The sequence below is a fragment of the Cherax quadricarinatus genome, chromosome 45 (assembly GCF_038502225.1).
Source record: "Cherax quadricarinatus isolate ZL_2023a chromosome 45, ASM3850222v1, whole genome shotgun sequence".
Lineage (NCBI taxonomy): Eukaryota > Metazoa > Arthropoda > Malacostraca > Decapoda > Parastacidae > Cherax > Cherax quadricarinatus.
Window position 1 is genome coordinate 3,990,688 of NC_091336.1, and position 25,016 is coordinate 4,015,703.

Consider the following 25,016-nt stretch of genomic DNA (forward strand, 5'->3'; position numbering starts at 1 on the left):
GAGGCCGCTAGAATTTATGAGTACTAGTACGTCAAGAACCCCTACGCATAAGACGTACTAGTACGACGAAAACCCTCAAAGGGTTAATGCCACTAGGACCAGCTTGAGAGTCACTGGACCTCTGTTGCACAACAAATCTGTCCATAGAACTCTGTACCTCCTGTTCCTTTAAGATTTGCCTAAAATGGGCCAGAACATTGTCACTGTAACAGTCACCAGCACGGCTTGCAATAGCTGTATTAGGGTGATTTTCATCCATAAAGGTTTGCACTTCAACCCACTTTGCACACATTTCCTTAACTTTTGAAGTATGCACAATGGATTCCACAACTGGCATAGGCTTCTCAGGGTTAGCCCCAAACCCTTCAAAATTTTTCTTAATTTCCATACTAATTCTCACTTTTTTTACCACAGGGTTGGCACTAGAAGCTTTCTTGGGGACCATGGTGACTTATTTTGCAGTTACAAGCACAAAAAACACTGGGATAAGGTGAAATGTACCGAATGTATGTGTGGATGCGACCGCACTGACTGGCTTGTAAACACTGGCACCCATGGGGCAGCTGAGGCCACGCATGGGACGCATCCCGGACGAATCACGTAAGGCGAGCTTTCATCGCGAGGAGAGGCAAAATTTTTGTGTTCAAATGCTTCGTATGGCAGATTTAACGTAACGCGATGCGTTCGTAAGGCGTGGGTCCACTGTAATCTGAATTAATTATTTTCATACGTTATAATAATAATAATAATAATACTAATCATAATCTTTATTTACTACAAGTACTGTACATGTACATGGTATACAGTCCTAGCAGACAACAATGACATACTACTACATAGAAAGCCACTTGTTATGCTGAGCATCTCGGGCAAATTAGGTCATTGTCCCAGGATGCGACCCACACCAGTCGACTAACACCCAGGTACCCATTTTACTGATGGGGAACATAGACAACAGGTGGAAAGAAACACGCCCAATGTTTCTACTCTGGCTGGGAATCGAACCCAGGCCCTCGCCGTGTGAAGCAAGAGCGTTAACCACCAGGCCACCAGAGCCTGGTGGTTACGTTGGTTACGTTGAGTAAATACAGTGGACCCCCGACATTCAATGGCATCGACATTCGAGGCATTTTAACGCAAAAATTTTGCCTCGACATTCGATCGAAAACCCGCTATTCGATACGATTCATATGAGCCGTGTCCACGTGTGGCCTGAACTGCCCCGTGTGTGGCAGTGTTTACACACCAGCCAGTGTGCGCACATCTAAGGATACATTCGGTACATTCCATATTATCCATATTATCACTGTTTTTGGTGCTTGTTTCTGCAAAATAAGTAACCATGGGCCCCAAGAAAGCTTCTAGTGCCAACCCTTCGAGAAGAAAGGTGCTAATGACCATTGAAATGAAGAAAGAGATAATTGCAAAGTACGAAAGTGGAGTGCATGTGTCGGAGCTGGCCATGTTGTATAGTAAATCCCAATCAACCATCTCTACTATAGTGAACAGGAAAGCGGCAATCAAGGAAGCTGTTGTTGCAAAAGGTGTAACTTTGTTTTCGAAACAGAGATCGCTAGTGTTAGATGTTGAGAGACTGTTATTGGTGTGGATAAATGAAAAACAGATAGCATCTCTCAAGTGATCATTTGTGAAAAGGCTAGGCAGTTGCATGATGATTTGGTAAAGAAATTGCCTGCAACTAGTGGTGATGTGAGTGAATTTAAGACCAGCAAAGTGACTCTCAAGCTGGTCCTAGTGGCATTAAAAGAAGAAGGGAAGTAACCCCGGAAAAAGACTTGCTACCTCAAGTCCTAATGGAAGGGGATTCCCTCCCCTTCTAAACACTAACACCATCCACACTCTCCCCTCCTCCCATCCCATCAATCATCACCAGATCTTCATTAAAGGTAAGTGTCAATTATTCTATTGTTATTAATCTATTGTTATTGTTGTTATTGTAATTATTCTATTGCATTAAACTTAATATTTCATGTGGTAAAATTTTTTTTTTCATACTTTTGGGTGTCTTGCATGGATTAATTTGATTTCCATTATTTCTTATGAGGAAAATTAATTTGACTTTCGATATTTTCGACATTCGATGAGCTCTCAGGAACGGATTAATATCGAATGTCGGGGGTCCACTGTAATTCCAGGTTTGCCTCAACATCAACAAAATCTATGTTTGCATTTTGAGTCAACCCTATACAGATTGAAATTAATTGTTCTAACTGTGTAATCTTAGTCTATAAAGAGGTAAATTAAGTATTCAAACAAGCCATTTTACTTGAATACTGATAATTCTAGCACCACATTTAGACTGTTTACACTCTACACTTCTATAACAGCCGAGTCTTGTTATGCTTGAGTCAGCAATAATCAAGTCAGACACTACTGACCCACTAAACATAACCTCAGGGTTAATGACCTTGAAGGGTACAAGGTACATATGACTGGACAATGCCTTCTCTCCTTTGAGATTATTTTATGCACACAAAAGTGCGATCACTATAGTCTTTGTTATTACAGTGTGATGCACGAGTTGCCTCGACTAAGTCTAAAAGAAATCTACCCTGCAGTTTGCCCCGCTGGCTTGACTTGCCATCATATGAAGGATTCGCTGATATAAGCAGATTTGCCTTCCTTGCCAAACTGCAACAGTTTGCAACACAAATGCTTGATTTCTTGAAATATCTCAAGTCACTGAGAGTTCATTATGTCCCACATGTGAATAAAGTGAGGTAGAAGTTTCCCTGTACCTTTCCTGTTGTGGTACAGAGATTATTTACACTTGTTAACTGAAACTGGTTGCAACACTGGTCTCTTGCAAAGAAGTCACATGACCTATGATTGGTACACACTGGTTAAACATCTGCTTGTAATTACTTGATGTGGAAGTAAACAAGATGCTTGCCCCTTCTGAAAGGGCTGGGCCCCTCAGGGCTAAAGGGGGCTGATACCCTCTCTTGGAGAAAATTTCTCCACACTGGAGGGTGGCAAAGGTTTGCTGCAGGTGAACATTAATTTGATTTTCTCACTCGCCACTACTGCTGCTTGTTTTTTCTGAACAGCTTTAGTCTGTGGGTTTTTTGAAGAATCACGAATTTTGTTTTCAACACTGTAATTCTAACAGCACTAGTTTATTTATTGTCTGCTTATTCACTACACCTTTGCTCAAAACATCAACTGTCCTGATGATTCCATTTGCATCAGGATATGTGGTCACAATTTTTCCAAGAGGCCATTGGGACCTAGGACCATCATTGTCAGTAATCACTATGTCACCAGGTCTTAAGGACTTATGATTTTCAGGAACACCAGCTCCATAGAAGTGTTCTCTCAATGAGGTGAGATAGTCTTCTCGCCAAATTTTCTCGCAACGTTCAATCACTCTATTAAAGTGTTTGAATTTATGTCTGAGTTGCTCAGGTTCAAAATAAGTAGGATCCTCTATGATTTCTTGATCATTCATGGAAGGAACAGGTTCGAGGCTTCTGCCATGGAGCAAATGAGATGGACTTAACACTTCTAAATTGTCCAAAAGTTAGAGGCCTGTTGCTGACTCAATTTTCTATTTCAGTCATGACTGTACGAAATTCTTCTAAGTCGATTCTTTGATGATGAAGGGTCTTCCTTAACCTGTAAACGGTCCAAGCAGATCTACGTTCACATGCGTAGTGCTCCAAAAATATATCTACTTTTTTTTTACATATTTTCAAATATAACAAAAAATAAAAAAAAACATAGATCAAAGTTTTTTTTACACGTTTTCAAATGTAAAAAAAAAAAAAGATGATCTACTTTTTTTACATACTATCAAATGTTGAAAAAACGTATATGTATGTTTGGACCGTTTACGGGTTAAACAACGTTTTACAATGCCAATCATTCTTTCATAAAATCCGCCGTGCCATGGAGATTTAGGAGGAATGTATCTCCAACAACAACTGCACTGATTCAGCATCTGTTGTACCTCTAGCTGATCAAAGATCTTGCTTATATAAGCAGCACCAGCAGCAAAGTTTGCTGCATTGTCTGAAATCATCAGTCTGGGACATGCCCTTCTGGCTGCAAACCTTCTAACTAATTTTATAAAGGTTTCAGCAGACACGTCAGTGGCTACTTCTAGATGTACCGCTCAAGTTGTAGCACAGGTGAACAAACAGATGTACACTGTTATGCGCCCCTATTTCACTCCATTATATACAAAAATAAAAGGCCTGGTTAAAATAAGTTCTGTAATAATATATCGCGAACCACTTTATTACTAGCTAGATAAAGCAGGTTCGACTATATATTATTATCAGGTACAGTATGAATCATCAAAAGTACTCTCTTTGTATTATATTGTATTATATTATATCTTTCCCCATGATTATTATAATTATAATATTATATTATTATTAGGTTAGGTATTACGAATGTGTAACCACTACTGTAGTGACCAATTGGTGGTTCTAGAATTGACGCCACGCGTCGCCTTCTGGCCGAGCTGAAGTCATACTATGAAGTAGTTGAGTGAGTCAGTCAGCTCCTAGCTCTGACTCGGTACGGGTCTTCAACCCAAAGCTCCTAGCTTAAACTAAAACTTTATACCAAGTCTACTGTCTTGCCTTTGCCATTAGTCTGGTAATTCATGTCACTTATGAAAGATAACTATTTCGTTACCCTAGACCTTTCTAAAAGAGTTAAATGGTGAGATTAGTAGATTATTAATTGAAATTATTGTATCATACTCTGTTAATGAGAATTTGAACGTAAGATTGGGTTTATTGCTGTATAGTGTTTCATTTATAATTGCTTGTGGTTATTTTAATTCACTAACCAAATACCAATGAAGCTAAATGATTGGTAATAAAATAAAACTAACAAAAAAAATGGAGTTATTTGTGTCCCTATTGTTACGGTGAAGGTTAAGTCGTAACAACACCTTGATGGGAACTTTGTCAATTGTTTTGATTAAAACTATTGGTCCAGTGTAATCTACACCTGTCACCTCAAATGGAGTGACATGACAAACTCTTTCAGAGGGATATGAAGGTGGACCTGGATACTGACACACTCGCATATCGTAGTGATGACAAGTAATGCAGTCCCTTATTTGTTCTTTCGCACTTTGTCGACCTTGAGGTATCCAGTAGGATTGTCATATATGACAAAGTGTGTCAGCTACCCCACCTTGTAACACGTTACTGTGGGCGTTTGGAACAATCAGTTTTGTTAGCCAGTGATTCTTAGAGGGATCAATATTGGATGTATGGCTTCTTTAGGTAGTGAAGAATTATGAATTCTTCCTCGACATCTTATAATCTTTTCTGAGTCGAGATAAAGTCATAAAGAATTAATCATTTCAGGTTTCTTTGGGGATTTATCTTGTTTCCAGGCATTTATACTCTGTAGAGAAAACATCTTTCTGTATTAGTTTCACCCAGTATTTAATGGGTTCAAGATATTCATAATTAGGTTTTATTCATTTAATGAATTTAAAGATAAGAGCTGTAACTCTTAAGAGTTTACCCAAAGATGAGTATTTAGATCCATCAATGACTATTTCTGTTGTGTTTGCAGTATTTACACAGATTATTTCTGCTGTGTTCAAGCAGACTGTTTCTTCTGGCATAATGTGAGCCTTTTGCTGAGGCCAGTTATTTTCATTAGAGAGCCAGTTTGGTCCGAGGAGCCATAATTTATTATCCACAAATTTCTTGAGTAGGACACCATGTGACAACATGTCAGCTGGATTCTCTTGGGTAGAGATGTGGAGAAAGGCCTGAGCTGTAGGCCACTGCGGCAGCACCGGCATCCTAGCAGCTCTTATTCTTCAAGAAACCATCGCTCATCAAAGCTTGTGATGGCCTAATTGAAGGTACAACTACATGAACCCATGTAGACCACAAAATGACCCAAGAATACTAAGAATGTAACCCAAATCTTGACAAAATAGAAGATCTAAGGAAGACAGCCCTGCTAACCCAAACACTGCCTCCACTGCCAGACAATCACTTAACCCAATCTCAGGGAAATCAAGCCTTCTCCGCCATAGCTACACAGTATCTACTTTAGTGATACTATGAAAGGATATCGCAGAAGAAACAACAGCAGTAAGAAAAGAATAACACCAAGGACCCTAGAACTCGACTTGTCTACCCAGCAGGACGCCGGTGTATCATCAACTCCCCTCACCACCACAACCCAGGGAACAACAACAACAAACATGGCTGACTCCCCTCCAACTCCACTCCCTTCAAAGGATTCACCCATGATAACTCAGGTATGATTATTCCTGACAATATCAGGGACTACATCATTGCTCTCGAAAACGAAATCAAAGATATTAACCCTTTGACTGTTGCGGTCGTATATATACGTCATGGGAGATACCGTGTTTGACGTATCTATATGCATAAATTCTAGCGGCTTCAAATCAAGCGGGAGAGGGTTGGTAGGCCTACACAAGAGAGAATGGGTCTCAGTGGTCGGTGTGCACCCTGTGAAAAAAATCTGGGACTCAGCGGTGCATTGTGGGAACACCATCTTGGTAGTCCATTTTCACCATGCCTTGCAGTAAGAAGTTCCTCACTCCTCGGCGGATTGGAGGTCTTTTGTTCCCAAGTGATAGCTCAAACAGTGATGATAGTGTCAGTGAAAGTGAATTCCCTGGTTTTGAAGCGGGTGTGACCGAAAAAATTACCCAGGATAACATAATTAGTGATGAAAACCCAGATGGCCCACAACCTTCCACCTCTGGTGCTGGGCCAGCTCGTTCATGTTCACCTGTACCAGGACGAAAGAGGAAACTATTTGCCCGTGTACAAGACTCAGATGTGAGCAGTGCAAGTGATAGTGATAGTGATTTCAAGGTTATTGAAAGCAGTTCTAGTTGTGACAGTGAGGGTGAATATTCCCCAGTGAAGCGGCAGTATATACGACGTCGCATGCGGTCTGGTAGTGTGCCATATGCTCTTCCAAGAGGAAGGAGTACATCTTGGAGCACATCCCGTGGCCCTACACCACGTCCTGATAGTGAAGATGACGATATTGTTACGATGGGTATCAATGATGCAAGTGAGGCAGCAGGCGGTGGTGGTGATAATGATGGTGGCATGAGTCATGTGACACCAGCAGCAGGCCACGCTACTACCCATGCTGCTGACTCTGCACAACTACAACCAGCCTCACCCGACCCCACACTCCCACAACCACAACCACAACCAGCACAACCACAACCACATTACAATATCCAGAATGCACCAGCTGACCGCATCTGGGATTGGCAGCAAGATGATGAGTTTGTTCCCAATCCCCATGACTTTGATGGAGGACAAAGTGGAATACGGCCATCATGTACACTTGGGAACAATCCCACTGAACTGGAATGCTTTCAGTTGTTCTTCGATGAACCCCTGATGGACATTATTGCCAGGGAAAGCAATACATACTACGAGTACACCATGGCAAACACTATTCTGTCACCAAGATCATGCCTACACCAGTGGAAGGACACAACTGTGGCAGAGATGTATCTGTTCTTTGCCACAATAATGCTTATGCCACATGTGTATAAGCACAGTGTCAACACATACTGGGCGACAGACCACCTGATTTCAACCTCTGCTTTCAGTGACATTATACCAGTGAATAGATCTGTGTTACTGTTACGTATGTTACACTTTTCAGGCAAAACCAGGCCTGACAGAAGCGACAGGTTATATAAGATCAGACGTGTGTTTATGTACCTGAAACAAAAGTGCTGTATGTATTTTTATCCCTTCAGGAAGCTTGTTACTGACGAGTCTTTGATTTTCTTCAAAGGAAGACTCTCATTCAAGCAGTATATACCAAGCAAGAGGAAACGCTTTGGTATAAAGTTATTTGTTCTGTGTTTACCTGGAGTTTACCTGGAGAGAGTTCCGGGGATCAACGCCCCCGCGGCCCAGTCTGTGACCAGGCCTCATGTGTGATTGCAAAACTGGTCTGGTTTTGGATATAATTGTGTACACTGGAGGTAAAAGAATGGAAGATACCAGAAAGTTACTGGGTATCTCTGGTGATGTGGTTAGAACAATGATGGAGCCATATCTTGGTAAGGGGCATATTTTATATACTGACAACTGGTACACAAGCCCTATACTCAGTGATTTCTTGCGAGTGAACATGACAGATGTGTGTGGCACAGTGCGTGGAAATCGTAAACATATGCCTAGGTTCGATGCTGGCAGTCGTAGAGGTGAAGTGCAGATGTTTGCTGCCAATGACATCATGGCATTTCGGTGGCATGACAAACATGATGTCACACTGCTGACATCAGTTCACCGACACAAAATGGTAGACACTGGCAAGCAGAATAGAGAGACCAATGAACCCATTGTAGAACCTGCAGCTATGATGGATTACAACCTCAATATGCACTTAGTGGACAAATGTGACATGCAGATTGGGTTTGCTGACTGTGTTCACAAGAGTTATACGTGGTACATAAAACTGTTTTTCCATCTTCTTGACAGTTCCATGCTGAATGCTTATAATATGTATAAGTTGAAGACCAAGAAGAAACCCAAGTACAGTGGACTCCCGGTTAACGATATTTTTTCACTCCAGAAGTATGTTCAGGTGCCAGTACTGACCGAATTTGTTCCCATAAGGAATATTGTGAAGTAGATTAGTCCATTTCAGACCCCCAAACATACACGTACAAACGCACTTACATAATTACACTTACATAATTGGTCGCATTTGGAGGTAATTGTTATGCGGGGGTCCACTGTATTGTGAATTTTGTTTGTCAGTCATCAGACAAATAATATTCAAGTACCAAGAAACAACACCTGCAATAGACCTGCATCCACGAAATTATCAACACATGTCCTCTCGTCTGAGGCCTGGTGATCACTACCCCATACCACTGCCTGCTACTACTGCCAAGAAAAATGCTCAGATGAGGTGTTTTGTCTGTGGACATACCACAAAACGCCCACAAAAATGCAAAGACACTCGTTTTATGTGTGAGGAGTGTAAGACACCATTGTGCTTATACCCATGTTTCAAAGAATTCCACAAGCTGCAGCACTTCTAGAAAAGTGTCCAGTGATTGTACATATGTATATATATTATAAAACAATCGTAATAAACATTTGTTTACATTGTTTGTTTGTGTAAACAAGTTTTAGCAACATTATAATGATACGAGTGTTTTTGCTATAATTGTGTTACATTCAACGAGTGTATATTTGAACATTGCACAATAATTTGGTCTCACAGGCCACAAAAGTTATGTGAAAAAATAAAATAGTGAAAGAAACAAGAAACCATTGAATACAAGTAAATCAAAGTTTACCGGGTGAGCGGCAGTCGCCGCTGTTGCCGCTCGCACATCAATTTCAGCAAACTTCAGGACTCTATATCTCGGTAAGTACTGATGGGAAATTTTTTTTTGGGGGGGGGGGACTAAAACAATCAGAAAAATAATCTTAACATTTTCATAAGAAAAAATAATTTTTTTTTTTCGAATATTTTGCGACACTAGGAGACACTTCAGGATTGGGCCTTTCGACAGTCAAAGGGTTAAAGCAACACTTGCGCGACGAGAATCCAAGATAACCAACCTCGAGAACAAGATCCAAAACCTTGAAGAGAAGATTACCTCGGGAAGTGCTGACACAGAAAATACTCTGAAAACAGCTATAGCCAGTCACACTGAGCAAATAACAACTCTAAATATGAAGGTTGAAGAAGCAATCAAGGACTGGAATCAGAACATGCACACTCGACTGAATGAATACCTTGATTTCCAAGACGACAAAACTGAACAAGATAAGTTGTCTGATGTAGTTATAATAAACAGTCCACACATTCCTAGTGACATAACCCAAGAACAGTGCAAAGAAACTGCTATCAGGATAATACAGGACAATGTACAAGTTATCGTGCAAAACAATGAAATCAAAGAAACACGTTTGTTAGGAAAACAAGGTAGTAAACACAGTATCATGATCAGACTTCATTCATATGATAAAAGAAAGGACTTAATTAAATCAGCAATTACAATGAAAAATGGAGTGTACATCAACGAGTGTCTAACAAGAAAACGTCAAAACCTTCTGCTCAGGATGAAAAAACTTAAACAGGAAAACAAAATACTACATCAGTGTTTCACTTGAGATGGGAAAATACTAATGAGAAAAACTTCAACAGGACAACAATACACCATCTCAAATGAACATGATTTCTCTACCTTCCTTAGAAAAGCTGACATTTCTGTAACAGATTAGATAAGTGTCCTTAACACATACATGTATATACGTGTGGTGCATAGAGTGTACGTTACTATTATATTATTGTGCATTATTATTATTTACTATTACATTACTATGCATTATTGTTTTTTCTTTTACTAGCTAATACCAGCTACCTCAAATACTTTTTACTTTTTAATTGCTTTTATTGCTCATAATTTTGTGTTGCAAGTCAAATCTTACTCCAAATTAATGTTATTCATGGTTCATCAGTCACGTCTCCAGGCCCCTCTGATATTACTCTTGCTTTCTATTTTGAATTTTTATTCAAACAAAAAATAGAAGATTTACTGTTACGCAGACTACTGCAATATTGTAATAACTATATAAATAATGTCAACCCATTCATGACTGCATATTAGAATGGCTAGTTGGACATTTATTGGACAATGACATCATTTGTTTACTCTTGAACATCGGCAAAAATCAAACATTTCTCCTACTTTGAGCTCCATTTCAAGGTCCTTTTCATAGTAAAATCAATCAAAATCACCTCTATTTCTATAATACATTTTCCGTTCTATCAAATGTGACTACGAAAACGAGAATACCTTAAAAACTATACGAAAATACACCTCAAAGTTGGCGTTTTAATCCAAAAACATGGTCGGAGTTTTTTTTTCCCATTATGCACTGCGTGCTGCAGGATTTCTTTTATACAGTGCACACTGACAATACAGACCCACTCTCTCACATGTGGGCCTACCAGCTTTCTCCTGCTTGATTTGAAATTATGGCCCCTAATTTGGGAGACATCTTGTATAACACTTCTACTCCTACATCTACTGTTATAAATATGCTACATTTACTATGGTGGGACACCACCTTGAAAGAAGCTAACGTGTCAAGTAATTCTTTACGAACTGTCCAGATTACCGCCTTGTCTTGTCGTTTAAATATTCGTTATGCAATCGCAAAAAAAAAAAAAAATTGCAACTTGTATATATACTACCAATTCAGAGTCATGTACCTATATATCTGTTATATCTATGTGACTCTGATGGGTTAGTATTATACCCCTTCAAGAATATTCTATTATTTCACATACACTTTTTAAATTGCACCAAAGTGGTTGGGCCACTTACCTTTTATATCCTACCTCACTCCCCCCTCCCACCCTTTTCCAATATTTCTATCCTTACCCATCCTTCTTCCTTACCCATTTTACCAAAGACTCTGATCATAAGAATCGAAAAAATCGATTTGAAACCGCTAGAATTTTTGAGTATACAGTGGTCCCTTGATAATTGCAAGGCTCGACAGTCATAATTTTCGAAAATCGTAAATATTTTCGTCAAAACATTGGCTCTCTAAGCGTAGATTGACTCGCAAAAAGTCATTTGTCCGGGACGCGTACTCACGCTCTGAGCTGCCCCGGCCTCCCTTCCCAGCCAGTGTGGCATTGTTTACCAGTGAACGACGGTCCCCTCACTTGCTCATACGAAATATTTCATAATATTCCACTCATTTTAGTGCTTGCAACTACTAAATAAGCTACCATGGCTCCAAAGAAAGCTCCTAGTGCCAAGCCTTTGATAAAGAAGGTGAGAAATACAACTGAATTTAAGAAAAACATCATTGAACAATATGAAAGTGGCGTACGTATGGCCGAGCTGGCCAGGATGTATAACAAACCCCATACAACCATAGCTTTCATCGTGGCCAAGAAAAAGGAAATCAAGGATGCTGTTGTTGCAAAGGGGTAAATATGCTGACAAAAATGAGATCACCAGTACTCGAAGAGGTTGAGAAGTTATTATTGGTGTGGATAAACGAGAAACAATTAGCAGGAGATAGTCTTTTGACGTCGATTATTTGTGAAAAAGCTAGGCAGTTGCATGACGATCTGGTAAAGAAATTGCCTGCAACTAGTGGTGATGTGAGTGAAATTAAGGCCAGCAAAGGTTGGTCTGAGAGATTTAAGAACCGTAGTGGCATACACAGTGTGGTAAAGCATGGTGAGGCTGCCAGTTCGGACCAAAAAGCGGCTGAAAAATATGTGCATGAATTCAAGGAGTACATAGAGGCTGAAAGACTGAAACCTGAACAAGTGTTCAATTGTGATGAAACAGGCCTCTTTTGGAAGAAAATGCCAAAGAGGACCTACATTACTCAGGAGGAAAAGGTACTGCCAGGACACAAGCCTATGAAAGACAGGCTGACGCTAATGTTCTGTGCTAATGCTAGTGGGGATTTCAGAGTGAAGCCGTTACTAGTGTACCATTCTGAAACTCCCAGAGTGTTCAGGAAAAACTGTTATGAAGAGTAAATTGTGTGTGTTTTGGAAATCTAATAGTAAGGCATGGGTCACGAGGGAAATTTTCATCGAGTGGTTCAATGAAGTGTTTGGCCCTAGTGTGAAGAATTACCTCCTGGAAAAGAAATTGGATCTCAAGTGCCTCCTAGTAATGGACAATGCACCTGCTCATCCTCCAAACTTGGATGACCTAATTTTCGAGGAGTTTGGGTTCATCACAGTAAAGTTCTTGCCCCCGAATACCACTCCTCTCCTCCAGCCCATGGACCAGCAGGTCACTGCAAACTTTAAAAAACTCTACACCAAAGCAATGTTTCAAAGTTACTTGATTGTGACCTCAGACACTCACTTGACCCTAAGAGATTTTTGGAGAGAACACTTCAGCATCCTCCATTGCATAAGCCTTATAGGTAAGGCTTGGGAGGGAGTGACTACCAGGACTTTGAACTCTGCTTGGAGAAAACTGTGGCCAGATTGTGTCCATAAGAGGGATTTTGAAGGGTTTGGGGCTGACCCTGATGAGCCTATGTCAGTTGTTAAATCTATTGTGGCACTGGGGAGTTCCATGGGGTTGGATGTGAGTTTGGAGGATGTGGAAGAGTTGGTGGAAGACCACAACAAAGAGCTCACCACTGAGAAGCTGCAAGAGCTTCAGCAGGAAGAGCAACAGATCGCAGCTCAGAATCTTGCTGCAGAGGAGGAGGAAGAGAGATGGAAGAAGTTGCCTTCTTCAGAAATTAAGGAGATTTTTGAAATGTGGGGTAAGATGGAAAGATTTATGGAGAAACATCACCCTGACAAGGCTGTTGCAAGCCATGTTGGCAACATGTACAGTGACAAAGTCTTGGCCCATTTTAGGGAAGTGTTAAAGAGATGCCAGAAACAGAGCTCCCTGGACAGTTTTTTTTTTGCGAGACAGGACTCCAGTGACTCTCAAGGTGGTCCTAGTGGCATTAAGAGACAGAGAAGAGAAGTAACCCCAGAAAAGCAATTGGTACCTGAGGTGTTGATAGAAGGGGATTCCCCTTCCAAACTGTAAATAATCCAATCTCTCTCCTCCTCCAGTCTTCTATACACTAAGAAGAATCGCCAATAAAGGTAAGTGTTATGCTGTTAATGTTTCATTCATCATGTCCCATTGTATTGTTTATTGTACTACATTTATATTTCACGTAAAAAATTTTTTTGTTTTAGTACTTCTGGGTGACAGGAATGGATTAATTGTATTTACATTATTTCTTATGGGGAAAATTGATTCGAAAATCGTAAATTTCGATAATAATAACACTTCCAGGAATGGATTAATTACAATAAACGAGGGACCACTGTATATACGTCAAACACTTTGGCTCGTAAGATGTATATATACATGTATATATGACTGAAACAATCAAAGGGTTAAGTAGTCTGTATGGCATTAAATTTAGTCTGCCCATAATGCCATGGCATCTAGTGGCTCTCTTTGCACTACAGCTCATTACTGTAATTACAGAATCTCAATGTAAACTTGCAAGGAATTAAAAATTGTATTGTATTGCATTGTACATTAATTTATTCTACTGTGGGTATATTTATCATGTTTATATGTTACATAGGGTGTTTATTATATAATTTTGAAAAAAAATATCATAGATGGTTTAAGTAAAATGTCTATATTAACCCTTTCAGGGTCCATGCCATAGATCTACGGCTTTATGTTGAGGGTCCAAACCGTAGATCTATGCCAAAATTCTAGCGGTGTCAAATTTAGCGCAAGAAGAATGGTAGGCCTACATCTGAGAGAATGGGTCTGGGTGGTCAGTGTACGCACTATAGAAAAAATCTGGACGCCTGCATGGCGTTGTGGGAACGCCGCCAAAGTGCTTTCTTCATCATGCCTGGCGGCAAGGAAACTCTCACTCCCCACTCACTCTCATGGTGAATTCTGACTCTCCTCTTCACAACTTACAGTTCTAAGACTGATGGAAGTGGATCTGAAGAGGAATTCTATGGTTTTGAACCATATGCTACCATTGTACCATATGGTACAATGGTACTATATGGTACAATGGTGCCATGTCATACAATGGTATTATATGGTACAATGGTACCATATGGTACAATGTACCATACACTACATTGTATCATATGGTACATTATACCATATGGTACATTGTACCATATGGTACAGGGTACAGGGACCCTAATAGAAATAAGTCTGTCTGACTTTTTTTGGTTATCCTAGGTTCTCCAAACATATGCTACTATGTATGATAATCTATGTAACTTTATTTGTGTATACCTAAATAAACTTATGATGCCACATGTGCTTGAGTAAGTTTATTCAGGTGTACACAAATACAGTTACATAGGTTATCATACATAGCAGCATATAAAATCCTAGGATAACCCAAAAAAGTCAGGGTGACTTATTTCCATTGGGATCCCTGTATCTGTACCATATGGTGTCCTGTACCATATGGTAACCTGTACCATATGGTACCCTGCACCATATGGTACCATGTAACATATGATACCATGTACCATATGGTAAGTTACAGATGCACCATATGGTACCCTGCACCATATGGTATGCTGCACCATATGGTACCATGTAACATATGATACCATGTACCATATGGTAAGTTACAGATGTTGCTGCCACCAGGCAAGACTGAGTGACAACGCAAGCTAACTAGTGACTCGGCAGTTTCCAAGAAAGCGCTTTGTCATCCACCTCAAGGAACATGTCGAGTGGCTGTACATTTGTAAATATATAATAGAACATTACTAATATACAGCATTTTTGTATATTTTTGTTGTAAACCATTATTGTAAACAAAATAATGATGAAAATATTAGAGTGTTTATTGTGTTGAATACAACGGTACCATATAGTACCATATGGTACCATGTACCATATGGTACCATTGCACCATATGGTACCATGGTACCATAAGGTACCATTGCACCATATGATATCATTGTATCATATGGTACCATTGTACCAAATGGTGCCATTGTACCATACTGTACCATATGGTACCATTGTATCATATGGTGCCACTGTACCATATGGTACCACTGTACCATATGGTACCATTGCACCCCATGGCACGATTGTACCATATAGTACTATATGGTACCGTTGTATTCAACACAATAACCACACTAATATTTTCATCATTTTGTTTACAATAAACTTGTAAACAAGTTTTGTAAGCAATATAATGATAAACAAATTAGTGCAGTTATTGTGTTGAATACAATGAGTGTACACTTATACAATATACATTATATTGGTCTCACAGACCACAAATGTTAGAAAAAGAAAAAAAATTAGAAAAAGAAAAAAGTATAAAAAACATAAAATAAAAAAAATGTGATTTTGCGGAAGTCGCTGATGTTGCCGCCACCCAGTCATTTTGGGTCAACTTCCCCCTGCTGTATCTCGGTAAGTATTGATCAGAATTTTTTTTTTTTATTACCTTCACAAAAATATTTATTCTGTAAGAAAAAATATTTTTTTTTCTTCAAAATTTCTTGAACATTGGGGTACCCCTTTAGATTTTGGCCTTGGACCCTGAAAGGGTTAATGTTTTATACGACATTTAATGCGCCTCACTCTCTGACTTCTTTGGGTTATCCTGGGTTCCCTACACATATGCTGCTATATATGATAATCTGTGTAACTGTATTTGTGTATACCTGAATAACCTTATTTACTTACTCAGAGTGATTATTATTATTAACTCTTTGATTGTTTCAGTCGTATATATACGTCTTATGCACCACTGTTTCTGACGTACAGTGGACCCTCAAGTTTCGTGATTAATCCATTCCAGAGAGCCTGCCGAAAGTCAAAATTCACGAAACTCGAAACCATTTTCCCCACATGAAATAATGGATATAAAATTAATCCGTTCCAGACACCCAAAAATATTAAAATAATTTTTTTTTTTCAAATTAAATAAAGATTTACATATTGAAATCAATCAGAAATCAAGTACATGCATATAAAAAATAATAATAACATTACACTTACCTTTACTGAAGACTTCTGGGTGGATGGAAGACAGGAGGAGGGGATAGGAGGCAGGTGTACACTATTGTTTGGAAGGAGGATCTCCTTCCATTAGGACTTCAGGTAGCAAGTCCTTTTCTGGGGTTACTTCCCTTCTTCTTTTAATGCCACTGGGAACAACTTGAGAGTCACTGGACCCCTGTCGCACAAAATATATGTCCAGAGAGGTCTGTTTCTGGCATTTCTTTATGATTTGCCTGAAGTGGGACAAGGTTTTGTCACTGAACATGTTGCAGATATGGCTTGTTTCAGCTTGGTCAGGGTGATACTTTTCAACAAAACTTTGCAACTCATTCCACTTTGAACACATGTCCTTAATCACTGAAGAAGGCACCTCCTTCACCCTCTTTTCCTCCTCCTCTGAAGCAAGTTCCTCAGCTGTGGTCTGATGCTGTTCCAGTTGAAGCTCTTGCAGTTCATCAGTGGTTAGCTCTTCCCTGTGGTCCTCCACCAACTCTTCCACATCCCCGTCACTCAGCTCCAACCCCATGGACTTGCCCAATGCCACAACACCTTCCACAACAGGCAGAGGGTCGGCAGGGTCAGGGTCTGCCTCAAACCCTTCAAAATCCCTCTGGATCGTGTTCTTCGCTTTCTTTACCAAAGGGCTTGCACTAGCTTTCCTTGGGCCCATGGTGACTTATTTAGCAGTTGCAATCACAAAAAACAATGGATTATTACGTATGAGCCAGCGGGGTGATGGCCACGTGATGGTAAACAATGGCACACTGAGCGTGAATGGTGTGGGAGACTGGCTTTGTGTGCGCGGTGTCGGGCGGACGGGTACTGGATGGTTGCCGAATCACGAGTCTAATCACGAAACTCGAGGCCAAATTTTGCCGAAAAAACTTGCCGGAAGTCGGATTTCATGAAAGTCGATGCTGCCGAAACTCAAGGGTCTACTGTATATATAAAATACACAATAACTTTAAAACGCTTGAAATTTTGGAAAATTTCCAGACATAACAGAGAGATGTGCTCATGGAGAACATAAACAAACTGGGTGGGGTGTGCCGTATTTGAAAGACAGCTCACCGTATAGCAAATTTTGGTCATAATTTGAAATCTCCATATTAGCGGAATGCCATAAGGTGAAACAATGTAAAGCGGGGCCATACTGTATACATAGGGTATTGTATTCACATTATATTTACTTTCCTCATATTGTAACACCAATTATTCCAATGCAAGAAAGCAAAGCATACATAAATCTTGGAGTCTTTCTCAATTTGTATATAGGAGGGCCCCATTTCTACGGCTGTTATGTTCACATCCCATGACGATAAGTGAAAATAACTGGTAGGTGGAAAATGCATCTAAAGTGATTAACCCCTTCAGGGTTACGCGCCAGGGTTATTGACGTGCTAGTATGCATAAATTCTAGCACCTTCAAATCAAGCGGGAAAAGGGTGGTAGACCTAAATGTGAGAGAATGGGTCTGCATGGTCAGTGTGCGGGGTAGGAAAAAATTCGGGGACCCAGTGGTGCTCCACAACCACAACCACCTGTCAATATCCAGTACCCACCAGCAGACTGCACCTGGGATTGGCAGGAAGCTGACAATTTTGTTCCCAATTCCCATCAATTTGATGAAAGTCAAAGTGGAATACGGCCATCTTGTACACTTGAGAACAATGCCACTGAACTAGAATGTTTCAAGTTATTCTATGACAAACCCCTGATGGAAATTATTGTTAGGGAAAGCAATAGATACTTTGAGTACACCATGGTAAATACAATACTTTCACCAAAATCACGCCTACACCAGTGGAAGGGGACAACTGTGGCTGAGATGTATCTTTTCTTTGCCACAGTAATGCTTATGCTACATGTGTATAAGCACAGTGTCAAATCATACTGGTCAACAGACCGCCTGATTGCAACCCCAGGTTTCAGTGATATAATACGAGTGAATCAATTTGTGCTACTATTACGTAAGATAAGATTTCGTTCGGATTTTTAACCCAGGAGGGTTAGCCACCCAGGATAACCTAAGAAAGTCAGTGCGTCATCGAGGACTGTCTAACTTATTTCCATTGGGGTCCTCAATCTTGTCCCCCAGGATGCGACCCACACCAGTCGACTAACACCCAGGTGCCTATTTGCTGATAGGTGAACAGGACAACAGGTGTAAGGAAACGCGTTGATATGTTTCCACCCACCGGGAATCGAACCCGGACCCTCCATGTGTGAAGCAGGAGCTTTACTCACCAGACCACCGGGCCACTAACATATGCTTCACTTCTCAGACAAAACCAGGCCTGACAGAAACAACAGGTTATATAAGATTAGTAATGTGTTTGTGTATCTGAAACAGAAATTCAATATGTATTTTTATCCCTTCAGGAAGCTTGTTATTGATGAGTCTTTGATTCTGTTCAAAGGGAGACTGCCATTCAAGCAGTATATACCAAGCAAGAGGAAATGCTTTGGTATAAAGTTGTTTGTGCTTTGTGACTGATACAGTGGTCTTCTACTGGATATTACTGTGTACACTGGAAGTGATACATTACAAAATACCAGGAAGTTATTGGGCATCTCTGGTGATGTGGTTAGAACAATGATGGAACCATATCTTGGTTAGGGGCATATATTATATACTGATAACTGGTACACAAGCCCCTTACTCAGTGATTTTTTGCAAGTGAACATGACAGATGTGTGTGGCTCAGTGCGTGGAAATCATAAGCATATGCCCAGGTTTGACGCTGGCACTTGTAGTGGTGAGATGCAGGCGTTTGCTGCCAATGACATCATGGCATTTTGGTGGCATGACAAACGAGATGTCACACTGTTGTCATCAGTTCACCCCAACGAAATGACAAACACTGGCAGGCAGAATAGAGAGATCAATGAACCCATTCTAAAACCTGCAGCTGTGATGGACTACACCCTCAATGTGCATTCAGTGAACAAATGTGACATGTAGATTGGGTTTGCTTATTGTGTTCACAAGAGTTATAAGTGGTACATAAAACTCTTTTTCCATATTCTGGATGTTTCCATACCCAATGCTTATAATATGTATAAGATGAGGACCAGAAACAAACCACCATATGGCGAATTCAAGTACCAAGGAAAAACACCTGAATTAGAAAACTGCCCACTAAATTATCAGCAACTATCTTCTCATCTGAGGGCTGGTGATCACTTCCTAATGAAACTTCCTGCTACTGCTTTCAAGAAAAAGGCTCAGAAGAGGCATTACGTCTGTGCACATACAAAAAAAAAAAAAAACACAACAACGCAGAGACACTCGTTTTATGTGTGAGGAGTGTAAAACCACTGTGCATGACACCATGTTTCAAAGACTTACACAGGCTGCAGAATCTCTAGAAACATGTCCTGTGACTGTATATGTGTATATAAAATATAGAAAAATATTAATAAACAACGTTTTATATTGTTCGTTTGTGTAAACAAGTTTTGTAAACAATATAATGACAACAATGTTTGTGCAGTTATTGTGTAGTATAGAAAGAGTAAATATTTACAAAATAGTGCTCATATTGGTCTCACAGGCCATAAAAGTTACTTGAAAAGAAAAAATATTAAAAAATAATAGAAAAAAGTAGAAAGAAACAAAATAAATGATTACCAGGTGACCGGCAGTCAGCGATGTTGCTGTATGCGGTTGAATTTCTGTCAACTTCATGCCTCCATATCTCGTTAAGTATTGATGGCAAAAAAAAAATTTTAGCCTGTAAAGTTTAGAAAAAAAAAACTATCTTTTCATTAGAAAAAATAGTCTTTTTTTTCGAATATTTTTCAACCCTGAGAACAAGTCTGGGAGAGGGCCTGTTGACCCTGAAAGGTAGCGTTAATACAGCTAGGCATAAAAAAAGTGATAGAAAAGTAAAATAAATATACAGTACTTACAATACTTACCTTAAAATAAGGCACTGGTTACCATTCCCTTACACAATCATTGTGTAAAAATGACAGAAAAGTGGAAAAATCACCAAACATAATGAACAAAGGCTCGGCTGAAACCCGCCAAAAATGTGGAACACGGAAAGAGGGTGCTGAATATGCGGGGCCCTCCTGTATAAACTATGTCTCAAGTATCCTCACATTTTAGCAATGATGATGATGCAAAGGATATGAAAAAACCAGCTTGTATTGACTGGTATGAAGAAAACAACTAATTTAATCACATTTGTTGGTTTTCCTGAGACTCCCATGGTGATAAACAATTTATATATAAACAGAGTATACTGTAGGTGCCTTCAGAACTTCAAACATAAACATTATCACAGAGGTGCTACAAGATTATCCCTTCACTTTCTTGTTTAAATACTGTACTTTTCACGCTTAAATATCAAGAATTAACACATTCAATATTTGTGTAAATACAGCTAATTTAAGTGAATGACTCTTAACCCTTTGACTGTCGCAACCCCCAATCCTGAGGTGTCTCCTGGTGTCGCAAAATTTAAAAAAAAGAATTATTTTTTCTTATGAAATGATAGAGAATCTTTTCCCGATTGTAATGACACCAAACAAACTAAATTTGATGGAAAACTGACGGAATTATGCTCTTGTGAAGTTAGCGACCTCGGCGCTGTTTACAAATCGGCGATTTCGCCCACTTTGAGCCCTATTTTCGGCTAATTCCATTGTTCCAGTCGCCCAAACTCATAGCTATTTCTTTAGAACTCCATTTTTTCTATCGTTTGAGTACAAGAAACTGCCCATTCACCGATTTTAACTACCTAATAATGTGGTCAGAAATTTGCAATTTGGCCAATTTCACAAAAACTAAAAAATATGACAATTTCAAAATAAGGTCCAGAATGAACAAAGCAGACATTCCTGGCTCTGAAATAACATTTTCTTTGTTCATCAGTCACGTCTCCAGGGCCCTCTGATATTACTCTTGCTTTCTATTTTGAATTTTTATTCAAACAAAAAATAGAAGACTTACTATTATGCAGACTACTGCAATACTGTAATAATTGTATAAATAACGTCAACCCATTCATGACTGCATATTAGAATGGCTAGTTGGACATTTATTGGACAATGGCATCATTTGTTTACTTTTGAACATTGGCAAAAATCAAACATTTCCCCTACTTTGAGCTCCATTTCTAGTTTTTTTTATAGGAAAATCAATCAAAATCACCTCAATTTCTATAATATGTTTTCCATTCTATCAAATGAGACCAAGAAAACGAGAATACAACCATAAATACTATACGAAAATAGACCACAAAGTCGGCATTTTAATTAAAAAAAAAACGGTCGGAATATTTTTTTTCTCATTATGCACTGCGTACTCCAGGATTTTTTTTATAAGGTGCACACTGACCACACAGACCCATTCTCTCACATGTGGGCCTACCAGCTTTCTCTTGCTTGATTTGAAGCCGCTAGAATTTATGAGTATATATACGTCAAACACGGTACCTCATAAGACGTATATATACGGCCGCGACAGTCAAAGGGATAATGGCACAGGAATGTGTAGTTACAGTGAAATAGGCAGTTACACCAGCTGAGACTGGCCCATGGCCCATGACCAGGCTCCAATAGTGGTAAGACTCTTGAAACTCATCAAAGGTAAGTTATATCTTGCACAGGCTTTTAGATATTTTTTTCTGGTTACACCATCATAAATAAAAAATCAGAGTCATGATAAAATAAAACTGCTGCAATTCTTCAAGTCTTACAGTGAAAATGTCATTAAAGATCGCATCTTAATTGATGGTCTAATATAATTATGTCAGATACAATACTAAAATATTGCTTAAAAAAAATGAACTAATATATGTTAGCCTCAAATAGTATATGTTTATAGTTAAATAAATAAAAGTACAATGATAACTGGCAAACATGGAGCAGTACATCACTTACCCATTTCGAGGTATTCATTAAAGAGAGAGAGGCGTGTGTAAGCAGACAGGTCATAGTCTTGCTCCCAGCGTGTGTAGGCTTCACTATTTTGGTTGTCGTGTCCTATCCTCTTATGCCACCATACAAGCATTATCCTGCAGAGATATATCACTAATTTAAAAAATATGTATTGTTGGGATGTATCGGATGTGAAAATTTAGATATCCGCAGATGTGGATGTGTATGCAGATGTCTTACTTATTTAGGAGATGCAGATGCATATGCGGATATCTAAATATGGATGTGGATTGCGGATGTCGCATCTCAACATCCTGGCAGATGCGGATGCGGATTTTGCAGGATAGTCAGAAACACCAGATTTTGTTTTTTAACTCATGGCAAATACTCTTGTGAGTGAGGGACTGAACACATCAATTCCAGGCTGAGGGACTAATTACCTCAAACTCCTCCTCTCCTTATGCCTTCCTGCTTTGTATTGGACTGATGAAGCCATTGTGTGGTGAAACGTTTCTTCAATAAAGATTCCCGTATGTTGTATAAGTGTCTCAATTCTTCAAGCTGTCGGTTTCCAAACCAATTACAGTAGACTGTCATTTAGCACGAGTTTATTTGGCACGATTTGGGTATAGCATTATTGAAGAAGTGTGGCACATCGTAAGATGAATTCAACACGGTTCAGTTTGCAGGAAGGAAAAAAAACTTCCTGTTTCCTCAAGCGGCCGCCTTGTTGGGGATCAGCGGGGGACGCCTCCTGCCATCCCCAGCCACCCCCCGACACCACCCCACCATCCAAGCATTCGTACTTCATACGTGTCCAGTCCAACTTCTCTGCTACAAGCTTGTGATTGCGAATTGTGTTTTGATCTTTTAATTGCTATATCCTGTATCTGCCAAGCAATCATAACACCCAGTAGGCATACCAGTGTTGCTCAAAGTGGCAAGAAAAGGTATAAGCATTTAAGTCTTAGAATTAACAAATGAAACAAAGATATTAGACAAGACATAACCTGTGGCCATAATGAAGTGTTACTTTGTACACATAAAAAGAGGTAAACATAAACTGTGTGACTGACTGACTGAATGACTGACTGACTTACTGAACGACTTGACTGACTTATTGAACGATTTGACTGACTTACTGAATGACTTGACTGACTTACTGAATGACTTGACTGACTTAATGACTTGACTGACTTACTGAATGACTTGACTGACTTACTGAATGACTTGACTGACTTACTGAATGACTTGACTGATTTACTGAATGACTTGACTGATGTACTGAATGAAATGACTGACTTACTGAATGACTTGACTGACTTACTGAATGACTTGACTGACTTACTGAATGACTTTACTGGCTTACTGGGTCATCTGATTTGGGACTATTCCCGGCAGCGGCAGCAGCGACTTCCAAGCTCCGTACTTTTCTCCAACTATCAGAGCTACCAATGCTCCTATGATGACCTAGTTACAAGCAAAACTGCACTACCCAACGTAGCACCCAGAATGACCAAAGATTACCAACAGTGAAACCTACAAATCGAAAATAATAGAGATCAAAGGAAGACTGCCCACAAACCGAAAGCAACACCCCGCTGCCAGCCGAACAACGTAACCCTAAGCTTTGTATAACTACAACTTCTTCTTAACTACAACAATTCCTGTAGTACTATGAGGTGCAATCTAAGAGGAAACAGCACCAAGGCCAGCAAGAAAACACCGAAAAATCAACTATTCAACAAGTGTAGCCAGGAGGACGCCGGCCCAGCAACCACCCCACTCACCACCGCTCAAGGCGACACCACAACAATAACAACAAACATGGCTGCCACCAGCCCATCCTCCCCTCTCTTCCCCGGATTCAACCTACCAAGTAGTCTCTCAGGTATGACCAACGATCCAGATACCCTAAAGACATGCATCTCCAACTTAGTTATTGAAAATATGAATCTTCGAGAGACGCTAACAAAACAAGACACCAGGATGACACAACTCGAGAACAAAATCCTCAGTCTTGAACAAAAGTTATCAACACCAGGAATGACTAACTGTGACAAGACCATCCAGTCATAGATAGCCATACCCAACAAATAATATCTCTTAATACAAAGGTTGAAGAAGCAGTAAAAGAATGGAAGAACAACTTAGATAACCAGTTCAGTGACTACTTTGCTCTCCAAGAAGATAAAACTGAACAAGATAAACTATCGGACGCAGTAATAGTTAACAGTCCACTTTTTCCCAGTGATATGAACCAAACAAACAGTAAAGAAATTACTCTGCAGATCATAAAGGACCAAACAAGTGTTATTGTACCAGAGTCTGAAATAAAAGAAGCCAGGTTACTAGGATCCCATGGTAGAAAAAGTGTTATGCTTAGATTCCACTCACATGACAGGAAAAAAGACTTAATTATTGCATCTATTAAAGTAAAGAAAGAGGTATACATAAACGAGTGTCTTACCAAAAAACGTCAGAACCTCCTGTATAGAGTCAGAAAACTTAAGCGGGAGAATAACGACACAATACACCAATGCTTCAC

At 39.6% G+C, this 25,016-nt stretch overlaps 1 protein-coding gene across 3 annotated transcripts in view; it reads right to left on the bottom strand.

Annotated features, from left to right (window-relative positions):
* The window catches only part of LOC128694795 (anoctamin-4-like), a 255,375-nt gene that overhangs the window by 48,615 nt on the left and 181,744 nt on the right, over positions 1-25,016 (bottom strand). For all 3 annotated transcript variants that reach the window (XM_070094272.1, XM_070094271.1, XM_070094273.1), the window contains one exon: positions 22,472-22,605. In XM_070094272.1, coding sequence (XP_069950373.1) covers positions 22,472-22,605 — 134 coding nt within the window. The remainder of the gene's footprint in view (positions 1-22,471; positions 22,606-25,016) is intronic.